The sequence below is a fragment of the Accipiter gentilis genome, chromosome 15, assembly GCF_929443795.1.
Source record: "Accipiter gentilis chromosome 15, bAccGen1.1, whole genome shotgun sequence".
NCBI lineage: Eukaryota > Metazoa > Chordata > Aves > Accipitriformes > Accipitridae > Astur > Astur gentilis.
In genome coordinates this window covers 989,263-1,012,264 of record NC_064894.1, presented here as the reverse complement: position 1 = coordinate 1,012,264, position 23,002 = coordinate 989,263, and the positions used below count along the sequence as shown (strand labels likewise).

The following is a 23,002-nucleotide window of genomic DNA, read 5'->3' as shown; positions in this document are numbered from 1 at the left end:
GATATCATTAGAGGTCTATATTTCCTGTCTGACAGATTTTAATGCTGTGGGGTTTTTTTGTTGTTGTGGGGTTTTTTTGTTTTTTTTTTTAATGACATATAAGGTAGAATGCAGAAAAGCATCTCAATGGCTTTGCAGCCTAAGTATCACTGAAAGTCGATTTAACGTTATAACTTTTGAAAAATCAGCTTAGAGGAAACTTGTTTCTGTCTACTTTGCTGTAAAAAGATGTGCAGGCAAACTTGCTCTCTACTCCTTCGACCAGAAAAAAAACGAGTTTGCTGAATGTAGCACTTCCCACTGTTTAATAAACTTAAAGGTGTTTAAATCAAAGCTTCCTACGATCTAAGTAGGTTAAGTACAATTAAACAGACTAAAGCAACACTATTCTTCTAACACCCCAGATGGAAAGCCCCCAAACCTCATTTTCCATATACATGACCATATGGTGTGTTTTGAAAGCTACCAGACCAGGATTGCTTCCGAGCGAGGATGGCTGAGATCCGTCTCAGAGGTGCCTGGGGAGAGAGCACACCTCCCAGCCGTCTTCTCTCTTTCCGAACGGAGGGGCACCGGCCCGGATCGCCCCGACGGGCAGAGCCGCAGAAGCACCACCTGAAGGCAGGGGGGATCGCACGCCCGACAGTCCCGAGCTGTGCGGAGAACAGGGTGCCGCTTCTTGCTGCACTCGTCACCGGGAAAGAAGGAGGACTGCTCATGCGGTAAATTGAACCGGGGTGAATTATTAATAAAATGTCTTAGTTCTACACTTCCTTTTGTTTTATTTGGTTGGTTGGTTGTCTGTGTTTTTGGAAAAGGAGGACTTATGCCTTCCCTTTATCCCCACAGCCAGCCTGTAGGAAAGCTGATTGCCAATTAGACCTTGCAGTTCTGCTATCGGTCCTCTCTGCTTCTGAGGCGTTTCACAGGCTTGCTAAAATCGCGCTGTTTTCCTGCTCCTGCTCTTCCTCGGCGGGGAAGTGAGTCCTCAGGTATTTTATTCCCCACCTCCCCAGAAAAAACTACAGAATAATTGCACGTTGGCCACTGGCATTCTCTACGTTTTCCTGTAAACACCCATAATCCCTCAATTAGCTGCGCGCTGAGCGCAAATTGCATAAGGGCTGCCTGCGCCTATCTTAGGATGTTGAAAGCATCACGGACCAAATTTTTATGCAATGGCTGTGCAGCGCCTTCGGACCAATGTCTTGTGGAGGCCCATACGGGGTTTTTGTCTTGATTTTTACCTTTCTTTGTTCCTTCATCCTTTGCCAAGAAAAAAAAAAAAAGAGGCAACTCCAAGCACCACGACGAAAAAGCCTGGAGATGAGCCGCGGTGGGTGGTCCACGAGTGCATTACTGCAGCAGATACCTATTGCATCGGCATCAATGCTGCGTCAGCGGTCCCGGCGGCGAGCGCGACGCGGGGGCTCCTGTGGGGACGGCGGGGACAGGCCGCGGGCTGACAGCCCGTTGGCTCGCGGGGTCCCGCGCACCGCGCTCCGGCGGCTCGAGGCGCGCGAGGCATCCTCTGCTTCCTGCCGTTACCGAGCCGCCTGGGGCGGACGCGGCGGAATTCCCGGGTGAGCGCGACCGCCGGTTCACCAATGCCCCGCGCCGGACCCTGCCGGCAGTCCCGGCACCCGCTCTATTGACTCCAGCTGCCGGCGCCGGGGCCGCCCGACGCCCTTCGGCCGGTAACGCGGGCCGGCGCGGAGCGGCTCCGGGGCGGTGGGGGGGTGGGGGGGGGGGGGGCGGCGCCGCGTTCCTCGGCGGGGGACACCCCGCGGACGCCCCACGGACACCCCGCGGCCGCCGCGGGGAGCCGGGCCGGGCCACGGCCGGCGCCCGGGCGCCGTCCACGCCGCTTCAGCACCGCGGAGAGCGGCCGGCGGGGGCGGGCCGGAGGCAGCCCGGCGCCCCGGCCAAACCCCGCGGGGGCCGCCGCCCGCCCTCGCCCACGGGCGCCCGGGCCGGCAGCACGGAGTGACGCGCGCAGGGGCAGGGACCCGCCGGCACAGCCCGGCCCGCGGGCACCCTCCGCACGGACAAACCGCGCGCGCGTCCGTGCCCGTGCCCGCGCGTCCCCGTCCCCGCCACGTGCTCGCGGGGCCGCCGGCACGCGGAGAACAGGGGCGGGCGCCCGCGGGCGCGCACAGACACGCGCGGACGTGCGCGCACACGCACGCAGAGACCCTCTCGCTCCCTCTCTCTCCCTCTCTCTCTCTCTCTCTCTCTCTCTCAGCCGGGGCCGCCCGCCCTGGCGGCGGCCAATGGCGAGCGAGCCTCTCGCCCGGGCCCCCGCCTGGCGGGGCGCACCCACCAATGGGGGGTGGGGGGCGGTGGCGTTGGGTGGGGCGCGTCTCGCTCCGCCCCCCTCGTTAAAGGCCGGCGGCGGGCGAGGGGCGCTGACTGGCGGGAGGGCGGGGCGGGGCCAATAAAAGCGGCGGCGAGCCGCGGCACCGCCCCCGCGGCCGGGCTCCGCCCCCAGCGCGGCGTGAGGGGAAGGCGGAGGCGGCGCTCGGGGCGGCCGAGGGCAGCGCCCCGCCGCGGGAGTGGCGCGGGGCACCTGCCAGCCGCCGGGCGACCGGCGAGGGCGGGCGGGCGACGAGGAGGTCGGCGGCGGCGGCAGCCCGCCCCGGCGTGCCCAGGCGCCGCAGCCCCGAGGCGATGGAGCAGGAGAAGTACCTGCCCGAGCTGATGGCCGAGAAGGACAGCCTGGATCCCTCCTTTGTCCACGCCATGCGCCTCCTGGCCGACGGTAAGGCTCCGCGCCCGCCCGCCCCGCCGCCGCTCCACCGGCGCAGCCGGGGCGGGAGGTGGGAGGTGGGGGGGGGGCGGCGCTCGGCGGCCGGGGAGCTCGGGTCGTCTTCGGGCGGGCTGCGGGCGGCGGCGCGGCCGCGCTCCCGCACAGCCTCGGCGGGGACGGCGGCGGCGGCCGGTCTGAGGGGAGCCCGCCCGGGGCTCGGCGGCCCGCCGCCCGGCGACGTGTCCCTCGCCGCGGCTGGCGGGCAGGGCCGCCCCCTCCCCCGGCTGCCGGCTTCCTTCAGCCGAAGGCTGCCGGCGGGGTTCTCGTCCCCCCGGCGCTGCGCCTCGCCCCGAAGCGGCGGGAGGCCGGTGCGGAGGTGCCGCCGGGCCGCGCCGTGCGGAGCGAGCGGCGGCCGGGGCGGGGAACGGGGCTGCGGCCGGGGCGCCGAGGGCTTCCCCCCCCCCCCCCCCCCCCCCCGCCCCGTCTGCCGGCGGCCCCCCGCGGTAGCCGTCGCGGTGTGCGCCCTGAGCGCCCCCCGCCTCTCCCGGCCCTGAGGGAACTGGTTCGGCGGCAGCTTCTCCAGAAAGTTTATAGCCTGGTCCCTCTGCTGATGGCCGCTGAGCGCGGGCCTTGTGGCACAGCACCGCAACTTTTGCAGAAGGCTGATCCAGTAAGTTCCCCTCGCGCTTCTCCTGCTCCCGAGGCGCGTCGTAGTCACGCTCAAAATCCCTGCTAAACTTGGAACCCGGTGCCTGAAGGGAGTAGCAAGGAGCGGTGCCTGAAGGGAGTAGCAAGGAGCGGTGCCTGAAGCAAGACAAACCCGTCAAGCCCTTCAGTGGGGCTGAGGCAAAGAAATGCACGGCTAGGCCCGCGAGAGAGCCACAGATTCAGATAAACTCGCCTTCAGAGGCGGCGAAGAGTTCCCAAAGTCCTGCTGTGTCTGAAGGGAAACCGTAACTGGTTAAAACTTACAGTCTCGTCGTTGTCTTTCCCTTAATACGTGTTTTATTGAATGCGAATGACGATACCGAGCCCAGGTTTTGTCACAAGTGCTCCCGTTGGATAGCTCGGACGTTCGGTCAGAGTACCGACGCCTTTAGTACACTGCTGTCACAGCTCCCTTGCTGCTGAAGAGGCAGCCATGCTGCTTTTTGCAGTTGTTTTTCTAATAAACATAGGACGAACAAAGCCCCGATTTCCTAGAGGGACGGGTATTTTGCACCTTGCAGTTCGGTCTGTTCCCAGAGGGGGGAGGTGTCCGCCGAGAGTGTACCGGTATGCACGGGAAAGGAACGGCATGAAGGACAAAACCGAGAGCGTGTGAAGTAAAGTTTAAAAAAAAAAAAAATAAAAAACAAATGGGTGTTTCTAGGTGTCACCTCCGTGTGGAAATTGCTTTTTGGGCCCCTATGAGACTGAATAAATGATGAGTTTTCTCATACCTTCTTAGTATAACTAGGACTACATGTATATTGGTGAATTTTTAAAAAATGAAGGCAAGCTGTCTGTAGGGAATGCTAATGTCAGATTCACACCAGATACCTGGCATTATCCTTCCAAACGCCATCTGTCAAGCTTTCTAAGAGATTCGGTTTAGAGTCTAACATACGATGACTGTTAAAACACTTTCATCAAGGTAAGAGAATAGCTACTTAAGGAAATGAGAATTAATCCACTGGTTGCTGCTGGGTATAAATGGAAAGGAAATGTATAGAACTGGCAGAAATTTTTTTGACTACCAGAAGAATGTGGGACAGTGGTGCAAGGATCTCTGTAGTACTGTGTTTCTAGGATATGTCCGCAATCAAGTGATGCTCCCAGACTCTGGATTTCTGTTCTTTAAAATACAACGTACCATCAGCTGCATACGTAACAATAGCAGCCAGGTTATTTTGGTGGCATACTAAGCTTTTTTGATCATCAGCAGATTCTGTATAAAATGCCTAAGTGTAGATTTGAAGGTTTCTGCTTCAGAGTTGAGAGCTGCAACTGTTCTTCCTGACTTGAAAGGGCTGTGATTTTTCATGTCAGTTGCTAGAACCTGAGGTTGAGAAGAGACATGCTGCTGTGTGAAACTGTAGAAGGACACGCAAGTGACAAGCATTCCAGAAATATGGTTTCAATTTATGAAACTGGATTTACTTGTGAAGATAAGACCCCATGTTTTTCCCCGTTACTGTTTTTTTTTGTTGTTGTTTGTTTGCTTGGTTATTTTTTTAAAGTTTGTGCATACTTGTGTACTTAAGTAATTTGTTGTTTTTAAAATCACTTATGTTTTTATTATGTAGGTCTGCATCCTACAGGTTGACCTGTGTCAGATGCATACTTGAGGCAGTAGCTGTTTACCCCTTACCACTGAGGGATGGATAAATATTATTTACTTTGGCTGTTATGCGGGTCAGAGCCTCCATGGTACAATGTGTGGTGAAACCCACAGGAAAGGGGCATTTCCCATGGCAGAGAATTTGCATACTTGCCAAACAACACAAAGAAAGGTGAGGAAAAAGTTACTAGTGCTTCTTGGATACAAAGTGTGAAGGCATAAACTAAATGATTTCTCTAAAAATCACTGAGGGAGGCTGTGGTGGATTCTGAAAACGAGCCCAGTCTCTGAATGACTCATCAAGTGCCTTAATCAGAAGATACTTTATTTCTGCCTGGGTCATTACCTGTTTCATATAGAAGTAGCTCCTACATGACAGTTATACTATTAGAGATGGAAAAGCCATTTGTAAATCATCTATCAGAAGAACCTGTGAAGTGTGAATGGTTGGCAATATTATTTACCTCGGTCTATATTAGTTTATTCAAAGTTTTGCAAAACGATTTGAACATGTTTATGCTGATAAGATAATCTAGTCGGCAATGAAAACAAGACCTCTTTTAGTTCTAATAGGTATCCGAACTCTAGAAAGAATAGGCGAATCTCCATCTGTTGGAGAGGGCTTTTCTGTATTAACTGAACTACTTTGTGTATCAGGCTGTTACAAGAGCTGGAAGAATCACACTGTTTTACGGATAGCTTTAAAGGATTTTGTCGTAAGCTGGTTACAGGTTATTTTCTTTAGGTAAGATTGTACTGCTTGGAGTAAGGAGGTATCTTGATCAATGTGTGAGGTCAGATAATGCTTGGTCAGATGAAAAATGTTAAAAGCAAAGGATGTGTTCTTGAGCAGTACCTCTTGTACCAAACTTGCGCTTATCCCGCAGCACACTCTAAAGCTCCAGGGAGAGCTGAGAGCCTCTCTGTTCTAGTTCTACTTCCTACCATGGTAGCTAATGAGCTGCTTATGTGTGTTATTTTTGCATGTATGTAAATATTTATTGTTTTGTGTAAGATATCTATGATTATGAACTTAAAAATAAGTGTGTGACTTCAGCTGTGAAGGTGTGGATGACACAGAAAGCTACAGCCAGCTGGAACTGTCTTGTAGTTCAAAACTTCTTTTATATCAGCATTATTTTTAATAAGCTAAAGTGTCACCTAATTGTCTGTATACTTCTTGGGACAAGCAAATTTTGCATATGTGTGTGTGTATTCATATGTGTGTGGCTTTGGAATGTCTTGCATAGTATGTTATTAAAGCCAGCTATGTGTTTTGTAATATAAACGCAAAGGAAAAAGACCTATTGGAAAGAGCTGGCCGATGTAAGAGCCTCTCTCCCCACGGAAGTATCAGCATTACTTGGGTAATGAGGTAGCTAATTTCTCTCAACGTAATGATGGTACAATTGACCTCAGACTTTCAATTGGCATTCTGAAGGCAATGAGAGTCAGGCCTTTAACTTTAATCTTGAGTTAAGTCTCCGGATTATTGCATGTGGCATAGCATGAGTTTGTTAAACCTCCAGTCGTGTCGGTTAGACTCATACAGCTCAGTGTCGTAAAGCTCCTTGTAGGACAGGGCATGATTATTCAAAAGGTATACAATTACTTAGCCTATACACTGAATGAACATTAGTACAGTCTTTCATACGAGCCTGCAATAATTGTTCTAGCTAGTCTGAAGACTGCTGATGTAATGCAAATTTGTTTTGTCTCATGTTCAGGATTTCAAGTAATATATTGGTTTATGGGGGGGTTTTGGATTTCTTTGGACTCTCGGAGATGCATTTGCTTTTTATACAGGAAGGCAGATTTCGTTCATCAGTGTAGATTTCTATTGAAAACCTGGGGCAATAATAAGGTGTCTACATGAAAATTGTCTTGGCAATACAGAATACGGCAATGGTATCCTTAGCCCAAGATGTGAAAGGCTGTTGTTGGTCAAGCCTGTGACCTGCTAAAGTCAGGCCCCTGATACTTTTTAGTTTTTCTCAAATTTTCCATTGGAAACTACTTGGGAAAACATACTTGCAAATTTATTAGTTTACTTTGTCTAAACAAGCCTTTGGAATAAAGTAAGATGAATGTAAAATGTTAATGTAAATTCATACATTAATACTAATCTGCGAGTGGTCAGTTTTCTGCTTGTTGTTTCTTTTTTCCTGATGTTTACATCAGGTGAGAAGAAATCTGTGTTCACAAAACAGTTTGTGTTGATTGCTGTTTACTTTGCTGTCCCAAGAAATGCTGTGTAAATAACTGGAAGATTGACTTGGGAAATGCACTAATGTTTAGAGCATGTGTTTGAGATATCTTGGTTTCATTAGAAACCAGATTTATATATCTTGTCATTTGGATCCCTTTCAATAAAAAGGAGCAATATCAGTGCAAACTCCAGATGAGTACAAGGTTCTTATGATTTCCATAAAGCAGCGATGCGCTAGGCATTACAGACTTGGTTCAAAGCTCACTAAAGTTAATGGGAATCTTTCTGTTGCTGTTAGTGGGCTATCAGGCAGTCCTTATACAAATACAATATATTGACTGATGCAGCTAAGACCTTTGTAGTCATGAAAATCAGTAGGATATGCTGCAGGTTTTAGAACTGACTGATGAGCTTTGCTTTTTTAATCATTTTTTTGAAGGTGAATATTTTTTATTGTGGTGTGACAACATGGTATGTGTTCATAATCTCAGGAAGTGCTTTTTGCCCTGCAGAATGTAATGCAGATGAATCCCAGGCGATAACCGGATTTAGGGAAAAAAATACTACAAAATGTTAGAATAAGTGTAACAAAGCAATGTTTGTAAGTGTTTGTATTGACCCGAAGTTGTTAGTCATAAAAGGTGGGCTTGCTGAAAGAGGGGGGGGGGGGGGGGGGAGTAATTTTAAAAAAATAAAATCTCAGACATCTGAAGCAGCTTAGGACCGTTTGATCTGTGGTCTTAGAAAACATGTACTTTGAAACACAGTAAATTTCTCTTGCAAAGAGTGAATAATATAAATGCAATAACTGAAGGTTAGATTCTGATACCCTTGTGTAAAAAAAAAGGTGCTTCACTCTTTAAAAGGTGCTGTTTGAATCGGTGGAGATGCTTAAGGTGCAATTCAGTGCAAATAGCAGAATTCAGCACCGACTGCTTAAGGGAAGGTCAAAGGCATTTGCTGGGGCTTATCTGGGTGGCCATAGCCTCATCCACAGAGAGTACTGTTTTTTGGCAACATGAATGCTATCCTTGGAAAGAGAAGAGTGCTTTTTATTTGTCCTGGGAATTCTTGTAGTAGATTTCCTTCGTTCTTGGTCTCCTTGCTGTATTCATCAGGGAACACCTACTGTAATCATCCATCTCTCTTCCTTTATGCCTCAAGAGTAGATATTTTTAAACTCAAGAATTTGGAAAATTGATAATATTTGCAGTCGGTAGCAGGAGAAGGCAGAATAGCTGGATAGCTGAGTAGAAAATCGAGTCAGCTGTGAACTTCCCAAGCACTGAACACCTGAGTAGTGGGGAGAGTAGAGTGGCCATTCCTAACCAGGAGGTGGCATGATTGGGCTCCACATGCCAAAACAGAGCTTCATATCCCAGCACCTTCTGGAAAAGGGCTCCTCTGGCCCAACGGCTGTATCAGGTTCTTGTGCATTGGATGCACGCTTTTCTCCTGCAAGCAATACGCAGACAACATATACTGACAACCAGATTTGCTATAGCACGCTGGGCTGTTCAATAGAGTCTGATATGATCAGGAGTGACCGGTGCGTAAGTCTCCTAAGAAAGGCTGAACATCTACCTACACCTGGGAAGCGATGCCGTAAAATGGTTCCTCCGTCACCTCTGAGGACACAGGTTTCAAGCTCAAAGTATGAGATGTGTTGGGTCTTATTTCAGAATGCCTAAATGCGGCTGTTCTTTGGTAGCTCCTCTCCAAGCTTTGTTAAAACAGGAATACATCACGCCTTTCTGTGCCTTGCAGCCATACCGTAGGCTAAACGCGTGGTCTAGATGAAATGGTGTTTTCCTGACCTGCAGGGTCACTGCAGTTATCTGGCATTTCAGTGCAGGGTAAGAGTGCCTTTTCAAAAACAAACAGTTTTTAACTGTTTCAATTTAAATCTCTTTTCCCCAACAAACTGCTGAATTTGATGGAAAATTCAGTGTCCTCATGGCTGACCTTAGAATGTACATTTTTCTTTAAAAACGTTTGAGAATAAATAAAAAAAGTGTTTCCCTGCAGAATTTGAGCTGTTAGTGAAGCATGCATGATGGGCAGGGGGGGGAGCTGGTTTGCAGGCTGATCCTGCCAAAGCAATGTGAAGGTATGCATTCATCTTTTGTTCACCTTGCATTTTTCAGTCCTTGGATGGGTCTTGTAGCGCAGGGTTAGGAATATCAGTGCACCGTGTCAGAGGAAGCGAGGAAGCAGGCAGTTTCTAAAGTGAAGTGTGTAAAGCAGGGAATGTTAATGATGCCACGGTGTAGTCTCTGGCTGCGTAAACAAAGGAGGACTACGCAGTCTTAACTGGCGAAATGGAACTTCTTGATGCTTGGGTAAAGGTCTGAGGTATGTGGTACATGGAGTTTTGACTTGTTTCTTTCTTGTACTGCATACCTTCAATGAATACCTTCTAAAACTTCCATCTGTAAAGGTGTAGACTACTGCTGAATTTCATTCTGATCTTTGAGATCTCTGAGTGAATAGAGCTTTATAAGAAATGTGTATTAGTCTTACTACTTTTAATATGAAATTATTATTTTTAAATTTGCAGGCCAAAATAATCCTGGTTATTACAGTCCTCTGTAAAACCTGTCATATTTTAATTAGAATCCTGCTGGAAATGAGTACAGATATTTCCTTATCCTTATCCTAATAAAAAACTGTGAAGAAAAAATATCTTAAGACTTTCAGCAGATTAAAAACCTCCAAACCCTCTCAAAAACCACTCCCAGAATAACTTATGCCGGATCCTGATTTTGCAAGTTTTGCTGTTAAAATGGATTTTTTTAGTATGAATACCAAAAAAATTTATCAAGTGAAACTCATAATGATGCTAGTCTGGTAATGTTGAAAATGTACATTTAAATAAGATGATGCAAAGTTTCGATGGTCATGTATAGCTGCATGTGATGTAACTAAAGACATCTTTAAAACTTCAAATGCGCTGCTGGCAATGGGAGTTCTTGTTTGCTCTTCTTAGGTTAGCGTGATCCAAAGCCCAAAAGAGACAGGGTGGGTCGCTGGTGCCTTTGAATTGCTCTGTGCCTGCCGAAGTGTTCATCAGGTACTCTGGGTTCTTGCTGTAAAAGTTACACAGAAAGATGTAAAGCACTAAAGCTTTTGATTTATAAAACACTTTGAATTCTGGGAATTGAGGTAGCTATTGGAAAAAGTAATAATTCATGCTAGTCTGTAAAAGATTTATTAAAATCTGCATTCTTCCTTTTAGCCCTGCTTTGGATCTGGAAGGAAAAGAATTCTACTTCTGTAGTAGAAGCAGTTTAGAATTGCTAACTGGTGAAGGCAGGTATGTCTTCAGCAAAAGTAGGGATCAAAGCCCCTGGCTCATCATCAGTCAACTTCCAAAGAGCAGCACTGCAAATGAGAGGAAAAACAGTTTCCCTAGGAGGTGTGAGCACTGGAGAAAGAAAACAAATCCCGTCTTGGCATATTCCCCTAGTTTAATGCTCCCTCGCATTCAAATGTATGCTTCAGAGCTCCCTTGCAAATGCTTGAAGTTAAAGACCTTGCCATGAAATCAGGGACTCTGTATGTATGTTTTGAAAATTGCTTTTTGGTGTTGAAAAATTTAGTTGCCTTCTCATAGTGTGTAAATTTTTATGCTCCGTATTTCTGATAATGTAGGCGCCCACTGCTGATTTTTTCTGACTATTTCTCAGCAAATTCATCTATTGTATTTCAACTTTTTTTGAGATTGCAGTAAGAGGTGTCGTCCGGGGATTGTGCCATGTATCCTCTGGGGTCAGCGCGTGAGCTCTGGCTGGGAAAAGTGAGACTTTATTTTCCTAAATACTTAGGACCGTGCTGATTTGCTACAGCTATGAAGCTGGCTCCCTGACTTTCCAACTTGCACCTTAAACTGATTTTTCCTGGTTCTGCCAAAATGAGCAGAACCAAACTCTTAAGTGACTTACTACCTTTTCTGTTGACATTCGAAGGGTATATTAAGGAATGATGAAGTGAAGGGAAATTCCAAGAGACCTTTCTCCCTCCTTGTCTTCAGGTAGCTGTTCAACAGGAAAATGGACAGTTAATTTTGGTAAATGGTGCTTATTGTCCCGGTGTATCCATAGGACTGTAGAACTTAGAACTATCTAATAGATTTAGCTTTTGCACAGATACGTATTTGAAATTACTTCACTAATATTTGTATGCCAGCTAGCAGGCTTTACTTTAGCCCACTGTAAAGTTTGAAAGATCTTCCTCCTCATGCTCATAGATCAAGGTAAATATATGAATTGTATATCCATTTATTTTTACTCTCAAAAGCCATTGGCGTGTCGTCGGCCATGCTCGGTTCTTACATTACGGGGACTCTTTTTATCCCTGACCCGACGCACTCCTGTTTAACAAGATTGCTCTGTCTCTCAGTGTGCTGTTGCAGAATGTCCTGTAATTTATTCTCATTCTAGTCCGTTTGTTAGGGGTCTTCCAGGTGCTGTGTTGCTGCTGTTACTGGGGTGGTTAGTTTGTTCTTTGCTGCAGATGGTTTAGTGTAGACACCAACAGATCAGGTTGCGCAAAATCCCATAAGAATTTTTTAGCAATCAGTGGAAAAGCAAAGGGATCTGTAGGTTAGTAGGGAATGTGGGAAAACAGGTGCTCATGTTACCTATTTTGGTACTCTTTTTCTGGAAGACTAAACTGAGATAACCTGGATGTGTGATAGTTTACGTTGAGTTGCGCATGACAAAAAGGGGTTCACACAGTACCAGCTTGTTAGAATACACAAACCATCTGTCCCAGCATGAAAATACTCTTGCTGCCCCAGAGTGTATGAATAAGCTGAAGTGATATGTCAGGTTGTCATGGTTTAACCCCAGCCAGCAACTCAGCACCACGCAGCTGCTCACTCACTACCCCCTACCCAGTGGGATGGGACAGAAAAATCAGGAAAAGAAGTAAAACTCGTGGGTTGAGATAAGAACGGTTTAATAGAGCAGAAAAGAAGAAACTAATAACAACACTAATAAAATGACAAAAGTAATAATAAAAGGATTGGAATATACAAATGATGCACAATGCAATTGCTCACCACCCACTGATCAACACCCAGTTAGTCCCTGAGCAGCGATCCCCATGCCCCCGTTCCCCCCAGTTTATATACTGGGCATGATGTCACATGGTGTAGAATACCCCTTTGGCCAGTTTGGGTCAGCTGCCCTGGCTGTGTGCCCTCCTGGCTTCTTGTGCCCCTCCAGCCTTCTTGCTGGCTGGGCATGGGGAGGTGAAAAATCTTTGAGTTGGTCTAAATGCTACTTGGCAACAACTGAAAACATCAGTGTTATCCACATTCTTCTCATACTGAACCCAAAACACACCATACCAGCTACTAGAAAGAAAATTAACTCTGTCCCTGCTGAAACCAGGGCACAGGTGCAAGGGAGAAGAAAGGACTAAGTTTCTTCCACTGCTACAAAGATTTTGAGGTAATGTTTTTTTTGTTTGGGTTTTTATTTGTTAGTAAGGAGTGTTTGTACTGTCAGCTATCCAAGTGCTTCTTGTGGTGGAAGTGGAAGGAGGTGTCTTCATCAGAGAGGGGAAATGGACCAGCTTGGTGTAGGCACAAAACATGAGCTTGATGTGCTTCTGCATCCATCCAAACACTAAGAAGTCCTGAGCTGGAGATGGATAGGAAATGATGAGAAGCTAATACCAACTCTTGGCAGCAACTTCCCAGTTCTTGAGAGTTCACCTCTGTCCCTTCTCAGAGCCTTTAAAGGTTTGTTGTAAATAATGAAAAAGTAGGATGGAGAGAGGGAAGAATGGGGAAGAAGGAACAAAAAATGCAGTAGTAGTGGAAAAAGGAGAGAAAAATAATGGAAGATTGTAAGGGAAGTGGAGAAGGGGTAGCAGTACAGAAAAGGATATAGAGAAGAAAATCAAAACAATGAAGTGAAGAGTTAAATTCTGGTATAGCAGGTGTAAAGTGTTCAGTTACTTTAGCTCTGAGAAACTGATGAAAGCTAGAAATACTGAACCTTTAATAAGGAACCTTTTAATTAAGTTTTATTCAATTAAAATGGATAGATAAAAGTAGCTGCTAATAAGCATTTGAAAATGCTGTTGGTTATTTAGGAAAAATTAAAATGAAGCTCAACTCTTTCAGAAAAGCTTCTGTGAACAATTACCTAATTTTGGTACTGGTGTATTTCGTGTGTTCAGAGACACACTATAGGTGTTTGCCATACATATGTATGTATTAAATTATTCAGTAATTAAACACAACGATCTATTTTGCAGAGATGGTTCCAATTTTGTACTAAACAGCAAATGAGATCTTCCTTGTCGTAATATTTGCAGTCCTTTTGGAATACTATGGTTAGCCAGTTAATAGTTATTTATGCTTTTTATCTTAAAAGGTAGTACTGTGGCATTGAACAGATTGAAGTTTCCGATAATGGAATTTCCTTCCTTCTTTATGTAATAGAGCCTTCAGACTTTGGATTGGAGTGTACTAGTGTTATGAGCTGTGAACTTGGACTTTTCTTTATTTATACCAGTGGTCTTCTCATTGCAGATCAGAAGTGTTGTCCAGATTCTGCTATTTCAGTGCTGCTCTTCCAGCTTGTTCCTTTGCGTTGCCTTCCTCTGGTAACTGATGCCTCCCCCAGCCTTCCTCTAAGCAGCTAATATAATTAGTGAACTTCCCACCCTCAGCCATTTCCACGCTGTTTTGTGCTCTTCTCCTATTCTCAGAAGCTCTGTGAAGAGGAGGAGGTGTTTTATTTTTTTTCCATGGAGACTGGAGCTGGGAGTAAAGCTGGCAGCTTTACTGGAGAAGGATGTCAGAAACATTGAGCAGAAGGCATTACGGTGAGGGAAAAGCAGGTGACTGGATAGTGTATCTTTAAGAGGAGGATTGGTTGGTGGAGGCAACTTGGAAAGACAGACCAGAGCACATGGAAGATGCTGGAATGAAAATTAAATTGGATGCTTTATTCCCCCCTTTAAAGGGCATAATATTTATCTAAGTGATATACTTCACTTGCTATATAGTCTTACTTATCCATACAAGCAGATAAATAGTTACTGCGTGTATGTATATTTTTTCCTACCAAAAAAAAGTTGTGTATATAATACAGTAGCAGTAGAGTAGTGCACTATCTTATGGAAAAATCTTCACTTCCATCATTTGATTACTCATGGTTTAGGCTATAACCCTTTGTCCGTACACTAGTGCATGGATAATTCAGTGTAACACTGCTCATGCTGCTTTGAAAAGAAGGTGGTATTCTCATGGTGATGCATGCTTCAAGGCTGACTGTTCCAGAAATAGTGACTGTTCTATGTCTTGCATCCATAGAGATAAACTTATTCGGGTGCTGGAATTTTCAAGCATTCTGATGTATCCCCCGAATTAAATGTTATTCACCTTCTGACAGAAATGGGGTTCAAAGTATGTGAGTATTACCATACCCTAGAATCACTTAACTTCTCAGGCCAAGGATGAGATGAAGGTGGATACTTTATCCAGCCTCATGGGTTTTCACAGAAGAGAGGTTAGATTTGCTGAGAGTTTATTAAGAAAGTGTTCAATTGTGGAGCCTGCAGCTAATTAGAGAGCAGCAACCTTCACAGTGATGCGAGCACCAATTCACAAGCCGCAAACTGTTGTATGTCTTTAAAAGTAACTTCTGTGCTATCCATAAGTGGAAACAAAGATTTTGGAGATCATGAAAACAGCTTCAAACTCCAAATAGTAAAAGATTGAGTAAAGCAGTGGACTAAAAGGAACTTGACTGGCAATTCTGAGGTAAGACTGCTTTGCTATAATAGCAGTTTTTGCATCTCACTGGCTTGCATGGTAAGAGAAACAATTGGAATGACTCTAATTAGGTCACTTAAGTTTCAATTAACATTAATTATCTTATGTAGTTTAAGGAACATGCATACACGTTTCGTAACACATTGGAAGGCTATGTTACAATTTATTTATTGTAAGGCTTTTCTGGCTAGCTTTAGCACTTGCAATATTAGTCAGTAAAGGGTAATTCAGGTGCATTCACTGGTTTAAAACAAAGTGGTAGAGTGAAAATTAGGAAAAGATACAATGCAATAAGATAATTTTTTTCCCCCCAGATTGATTAGCAGACTCAGCTCTAGCTGAGAGCCATGAAATGTGTAACCTAACTCAAATTTCAGGTAAAATGTTTGTCTTCCTGTTGCTAGCATTGGCAGGCGTGGATGTGCACTGCTTGCATCTCGTTTCTGAGACCGGTGTATTCCAGTGTAAGCACTGCAGTCTTATTTCCCCTGGTTGTGTGGATCAGCCTGCCTCTTGCAGTACAGTGTGATTCTGTTCCCTCTCACATGCTTATGTTTGTTTCTCAAGAAAACAAGGATTTGGCATAGAGAGAAGTGATGCTGCGTGTTGCAGTCTTGTCCCGGCATTGAGCTGGATGAAGGCTGGAGCTGGGACTTAAGGACAGACTTAACGAGTTTGACTTAAATGAAATATTGACCGCATCTAACACTCCTAGTCAGACTGTGGTGTTTCTTCACTTTTCTTTCCTTATATAAATTAAAATCCTGGGGGATAGATTCCTGGATTAGTTTCCGGCAGCGTGAGCCTTACCACTAACAATTTTTGTTCAATTGTTCCCTGCTGACGTTTTCTTCATGATTTGTACTGTTCCTTAACAGCATTGGCTGTGGATCAGAATCAAACTCCAGAACCATTTTAAGAGGCATGTTTTTATTTTAACATTATTTTTTCACTTTAAGTCAGGGATATTGGCTACTTGAGATCTATCTTAAGCCATACTTCCTTATACATTACTTAAAACCACTTAACTATGCCTTACTACAGTACATCCTATGTCAGATACAGCAGATTAATAAACTAATAGAATTGATATGCAGGATCGTATTATGTGTAGTAGCATCTTCTCATTAAGTTATTTTAGGAAAGGGAGAACAGTCACCCTGGGGGGAAGAAGCTCAACAAAGTCTTACAGCTTTATGGTTGGATTTCTCCTGCCCCTTTCCCCCCCCTCCCCAATCAACATAATCAAAATTTTGCCCATGGCATTCCAGAGAGATGATTTGTCATAGGACAACAATAAGGGTGTTTGCCTTTTGTTTGATTTTTTTACATGGTCTCTTAGTGGTTTCCTCAATAAAAATATTAGTTTGAATTTCAGTGGATGTTTCATAACCTGTAATCACAGTGGTGTTCATGTATGACTTTTAGCATATTTTTTTGAGAAATTGCGATCTTGGAAACTTGGAGCAAAATTTTCTTGTGTACCAAGGGCTTTACCTGAAGCCCTAAAGTGCTTGGCCTTAATTCTTTACCTTAATATAGCAGGCAAAAATTTATTCTGCCAGCCATCTTGTGATAAGCGTTCTCGTCTTCAGTAACACTGGTAGTAGGAGTCCCTGTTTTGTGTGAAACGACATTATTTATGGATTTTTGTTCCACTGTGTTTTTCCTCAGATTCTGAGGGACTGTAACTGCCAGATCTTTCCAGACTTATTTATGGTCATTTTTAGCTCAAATTGCCATGAGAATATCTAGTTTGATGTTTGTGTCCCCTATTGAATCCTGTTTAGATATAGCAACACTTTGTTTTCCTTACACCCAAAACACAGAAGCTGTTGGCCCTTAAATCATTGTAGGGGGGCTATTTCAGTAATCTCCAAGATGTCGTGTGGCCATTTTGGTCATGTTTATTCCACAATACTTAGAAAACAGAGATTGTTCCACTACATAATTTCTTTTGTTGCTACTCCGTATTTAGATTTGTTTGCTGTGTACTTTGGGCGGGAGTGGTTGTCATTAGTTGCTTCAGAGGGCTGGATGAGGTGGGATTTCCTTACACAGTTTGCTATCCCAAGGCACCTTTGTATTTTTCCATTTCTCTTGTGGGGCACACAGCTTAGTTATTGTCTATTCCTTACAGTGATCTCTGTTCAATTTACTGTGTTAATTCTTTTCCTGAACATCCTACACTTGCCTCTCGAGTCTTAACCCAGCTTTCCAACTCTTTCCAGGGATGTGCCAAATCTTTGGGGATTTGTGTAGTTTATCTAAATTTTTATTGTCCTCAGCCTCATAAAAATGGACCTACCTGGGAGACACCAATGGTTGTATTGTACCATGGCTTGTTGTTTGCCACAGCATGTTAAGTTCCATGGTCTTTTTATTTAACCACTGGTTTCCTCCCATGTGAGGTTTTGCTTCTCTACAGAGCACCTTCTTGTAGCTACAGTCCAAAGTGGGTGGATCTGTTTATGTGCCAGATTCAAGCTGTTTCATTGAAACCTAACGCTGAGTCTTCAAACAGTCTTTTTTCTGAGCATCTTTCCCCAGATGGGAATTTTCAGTTTCTCTCTTACCGTATGATGCTTGGTCGTCTTACTATTGAAAAACATGTTCTTCATCCTTGGGTAATATTCACATTGTTCTACATTGTCAATCTTCTTTTAAACAGTATAGAAAAGTATGACTGGAATTTAGTTTTCTTTATTATTTTAGCAGCTTTGTGTTTTCTTTCTTTTGCTTGAGTTAAATGAAAACTATTAAAAATCAGGAGCTTCTGAAGATGGGGTTTAGGGGCTATGACCTCACTGACATTTTAGGGGAAAAAAGCCTACTTAAAAATTGTGTGATACTCTTCTCGCACTACGGAAAGCACTGAGTTCTATCAGAGCCTAGGAATGGTGGAATTAAGTATGACTATTTAAGAGATAATAAATGTCAAATAAAAATAATGAGTTCAGATGTTGCTTAGCTCAGAACAGAAGGCACAGATGAGAACCTGAAGCTTTCTGGTAGAACTAATAGGAAAAAAACTTAACCTTTTCTAAAAGATGCCACTAAAACTCCCTAGGAGGAAAGTCAGTGAAAAGCTGGTTATCAAGTGTCTGTTGTGTCAAACTTGTCATGTGCCACTCCAGTGCAGTAAGGAAGAAGCTTGCAATTGGATGTTTTAGCAGCATATACAGGGTTTGTGCATGAAGAAAGACTGCTAAAAACTGAATCGGGACTCCAGAGTTAAATGGCTAATTATGCTAAATTGCTGTCTCAAGTAGCTCTTCTCATAGCCGACAGCTTTCTGGGAGGATGCTGTTCAGGCTGCCCATACACTGGCAATAGAATTTAACAGTACTATTTTTTTTAAAGAAAAATTGAGCTGTAGAGCAAAATGCTAAATTTCAGTCACACCATTAAGAGTTATTTTCACGCTTTGTTGAAGCTAGTTTTCTTTTTGAATTTTAGTGTTTGAACTGTTTTCCATTCTTCACATTGCACTATTTAATACAAATTTCTATGCTTTTTAAAGTCAGAATAACAAAAGGTAGATTTAATCTGTACTTTTTAAGTCGGATATTATACTTTGCTAGCCCATAGTACGGTTTGTCAGGGGAGAATAAATTGAACCACACCTGAACGTTATGGGTTTTCTTTGCTTTGTCGGTGTTTTGTTAGTTTCCTGAGCTCAAGCATAAATGTGAATGTATTACAGGTATTATTGTGGTATTCATTTAGTCTGAGACAAACTCTTCTTTCGAATGAATTTTCATTACAGCTACCTAAAATATTCCCACCCCCTCTGCCAAAGTAACTTTACAAATACAAAACCTTCCATATTGGGTGTTTCTTTACAAAATCTCCACTTTATTTTTTTGTGTTCATAAAATTTTTGTATCAATTCAGCAAACAGTTCTATACTTTTACATGGGCATTGGGCATTATGCAAAGTGCAATGTCCTGCACCTGGGTCAGGAGAATCCCTGGTACCAATAGAGGCTAGGGGATGAAGGGATTGAGAGCAGCCCTGAGGAGAAGGACTTGGGGGTACCGGTGGATGAAAAGCTGCACATGAGCTAGCAATGTACGCTCACAGCCCAGAAAGCTGACCCTATCGTGGGCTGCATCAAAGAAAGCGTGACCAGCAGGTCGAGGGAGGGGATTCTGCCCCTCTGCTCCGCTCTGGTGAGACCCCACCTGCAGTTCTGCCTCCAGCTCTGGGGTCCTCAGCATAAGGAGGACATGGACCTGTTGGGGCAGGTCCAGAGGAGGGACACGAAGACGATCAGGGGGCTGGAGCACCTCTCCTGTGTAGACAGGCTGAGAGAGTTGGGGTTGTTCAGCCTGGAGAAGAGAAGGCTCCGGAGGAGACCTTACAGCAGCCTGCCAGTACCTAAAAGGAGCCTACAGGAAAGCTGGAGAGGGACATTTTACAAGGGTGTGTAGTGATAGGACAAGGGACAATGGCTTTAAACTGCAAGAGGGTAGATTTAGATGGGATGTAAGGAAAAAGTCCTTCACCATGAGGGTGGTGAGGCACTGGAACAGGTTGCCCAGGGAGGTTGTCCTCATCCCTGGCAGTGTTCAAGGCCAGGTCGGATGGGGCTTTGGGCAACCTGATCTAGTGGAAGGTGTCCCTGCCCATGGCAGGGGGCTTAGAACTGGATGATCTTTAAGGTCCCTTCCAACCCAAACCATTCTGTGGCTATTACACCATTTGTTTTGGGATAATTTGTCTAACAGCAAAACAGAGAAAAATGTTTCCACATTCAAATATAAAATATATTAATTGCAGCTAGATGCTACTAAAACATTGTTTGGATCATTACATGTTTGCAGAAACTATAGACTAGTCTTCGGTTTGGCTAAAATATGAGGAGAGGAACAAAGGTCATCCTCTTGGGCCCTGTTTTGTTTTGTGGCCAGTATATATAAACACAGTTTTTGTTCTTGTAGTGTAGCAGTTTTTAAATACAGGCATACCATTGTGCTTATCTCTGCATCTATAAGGCATTTGTCATGCATGTTTTTTGACAAAATAAACAGAAAAAGGAATTGGAATTTTAGAGATGAAGAGTTGAGGCACTGAGCGATTAAATTACTTGCACAAGGTCACAGAGAAGATCTGTGATCAGACAGGGAACTGCTCATAGATCTTCTGAGTCCTTGTCTTATTTCCTTTTCTTTGGGTAAGCCTTCCTTTTCTTTGGGTTAGCCCTCCTCTTCATGGAAGATAAAGGATTTGCCTGTTACCGCATTGCTTTTGAGTAAACCTTTCATTCTATAACATAGCTACTCAGTTGCAGAGGAGCAGGTGTCTTGCTTTTTATCACATATACTACTTACAAGGGTCTCAGCCTTCCATAGCTGTGAATGTATAGGCAAAAATTCCTTCTAAGGTTCAGGACTACAGGGAAAGCTACTTTTTTTTTTCACCTATTATAATGACTTCTTTCTTTGTGATTTTTAGTTTAGTATATTTCTGTATTGTTATAACTGCTTTTTATGGAAAAAGAAGGAATCTCTTCCCAAGAAGTAGTACTAGACACCAGGTGAAAAAGAATGGCATAGAATGATCAGGGGTAACTTACAGGATGTTGCTGCTTTTTTTCTTCTAGATGTAGTTATTAATTGAATTTGGATATTAGAAAGGGTAAGGCTTTTCTAAATTAGACTATTCTAGATCTAGTAATACGTTACGGATTCAGAATCTGGTCATAAGGGGATTGCACTGTACAATATGCAGTCACCTGAATATTGTGGATTGCTGTACAGATGCACCACAATCTAAATTTGCAGTGTCTGTCTGGTCCTTTATTCTTCAGTGTTAAATGTGCTATTTTATTGGTTTTTTAAACTGCATTGTGATATGGGCTGCCTCAAACAGCTATCCATCAAGGAACACTCCATTGAGTAGTACAATTTGGGTAGAAAATATAGTGTGTGAATGAGGAAAAAGTAAATAAGGTATTTGGGGCATGTTCTTTCTATTTGTTACTCAACTGAAAATGACATGTTTCTCCAGTGGTCTCCAAAAATACATTCTTGACTCATGATTCTATTGCACAGGTGGTTTCTGGGGTCTCTGCCAACAGATAGAGACAGAGAACAACATTTTAACCCTTTTTTTAATGTAACAACAAAGCCTTTCTCAAAGCTTAACAAAAATAGGATTAAATAATGATATCCTATCCCTATGTTGGAAAATTATTTAATTCTATTGTGGTTTATCACTTCTAAAATTTTGTGAAATGACACAATACTGCTCAGTAAAAGCAAGTTCTCTTAACTCAAACTGCTGAGTGTATCTGCATTATATTGCCTCTGCCTTCAACTATAGTTTGCGCAGCATGCTGCCAGTGATAGCAAAGTGATTTTAGATTTTGAGACTAAAGTGTTTTTGAGCTGATCACTTGCCAAGATGTAAAGTTTTGGTGGTACTTTTCAAAATCAGCTTTCTTCATTAATTCATTATTGGCAGATATAATTTCAACCATTACAATTTTCAGTGTTGTCATATGTTTGTCTTGGAAGCTTTCAATCCAGACAGCAGCTCACTATCCATTTCTTTCCATGGAAGAAGTGAGTGAATTAAGGTAAATCTGTCTCATAGCCTGTGAGACATCTCTGTTGCTTATGGTATTTTATATGGTACTTTTTGATCTGACTGACAAAAGGCCCTCAGGAATTTAGTCCCTTATTTGAATGCTGAGTAGTGTAAATGCCATTACAAGCTCATGACCTCTGAATTCTAAAACTTCCCCATCTCTCACGATTTAAATGTTTGTTGCCTGAGGTGCGTGGACTGGGAAATGATGATTGGTCCAGAGGCATGTCACAGTAGTGACAAGGTAATGATCTTACCCTGGGTAAAAGTTATTCTGAAAGACAAACAGTACCATTTTACAGTAACAATTTATTGGAGACCTTTTAAAAAATAATTTTCAGGCGTTACCTACTCAGTCAGATGAACTCAGATGCCTCGAATTAGGAGTCTTGTAGGATGAAAGTCTGTCTTGGTATTGAAGCAGGCGGGAATCCAAAGATAAAACTATCATAACAGTATTACCATCACTTTAAAAAAAACCCAACAACAAACCTGCCAACAGCAGGGTGGAGGAAGTAGAGTCTTTGATGTCCATTTGTGTTCATTCCTAAAGGGGTATCTTTCAGCTGTTCTGTGCAACTTTACAAGCAGACCAGTAGTTAGAATACATGGGTACTGATGATTCAGCACTTCAGAGTTTAATTTTTCAGATTTTTCTTTTGTGCCTGAGCATGAGTCGTAACTCATGTTCAAGTCTATTATTTCCAGCCCTGTGGAAGTATAGAATTAACCTTATGCTGTAAGAAAATTGCATGAACATCAGACTGAGAGATGACGCAGCCATGTGCCTCCTTGAGAAATTCTGGGAAGATGTGTTTGAGGAATGTTATTACTGCTAGTGAACAAAAATATTCTTCAGAGGCTGAAATATATAATCTCTTGGGCTGTTGCCATTGCTTCATTTGAAATGGTTGAATAACCCATGCCCACTAACCGTCTCTTCTGGGTGCCATCTTTCTAAGGGTGCCTCACTCCATGGGCCTGTTGAGTACAAAAGCTCTGTAGTGCTTTCTCCACAGGAATGGGATGTATGGAAGCCTGTTGCTTAAGCTGCATAGTGGACCGAGGGGTAGAAAAGTGCTAGTATCTGCTACCTACTTGTGTGTGTCAATTTGCATAAGTCCCTCAGTCTTTCCACCTTTTAGTGAGGATCTTGCACCTAAAAATTCTTAATGCTTTCTTTTGTTCTTTTTTTCATAATTTTTGCCCTTCCCCTTTCCTGAATTGTAGTTCTATGCCATGTTATCTTGTTGTCTCACTTGGATTACAGGCTGTAGGAGGCAGGTGTGAGGTGCTCTGTAAATATAGTGTGGTAGTTCATAGAA

The 23,002-nt window shown here is 43.9% G+C and overlaps 1 protein-coding gene across 2 annotated transcripts in view; it reads left to right on the top strand.

Annotated features, from left to right (window-relative positions):
- Window positions 1-2,538: 2,538 nt before the first annotated feature.
- KHDRBS2 (KH RNA binding domain containing, signal transduction associated 2) overlaps window positions 2,539-23,002 on the top strand; it is a 353,375-nt gene continuing 332,911 nt past the window's right edge. For both annotated transcript variants that reach the window (XM_049818294.1, XM_049818293.1), the window contains exon 1: window positions 2,539-2,761. In XM_049818294.1, coding sequence (XP_049674251.1) covers window positions 2,671-2,761 — 91 coding nt within the window. In that variant the 5' untranslated portion in view covers window positions 2,539-2,670. The remainder of the gene's footprint in view (window positions 2,762-23,002) is intronic.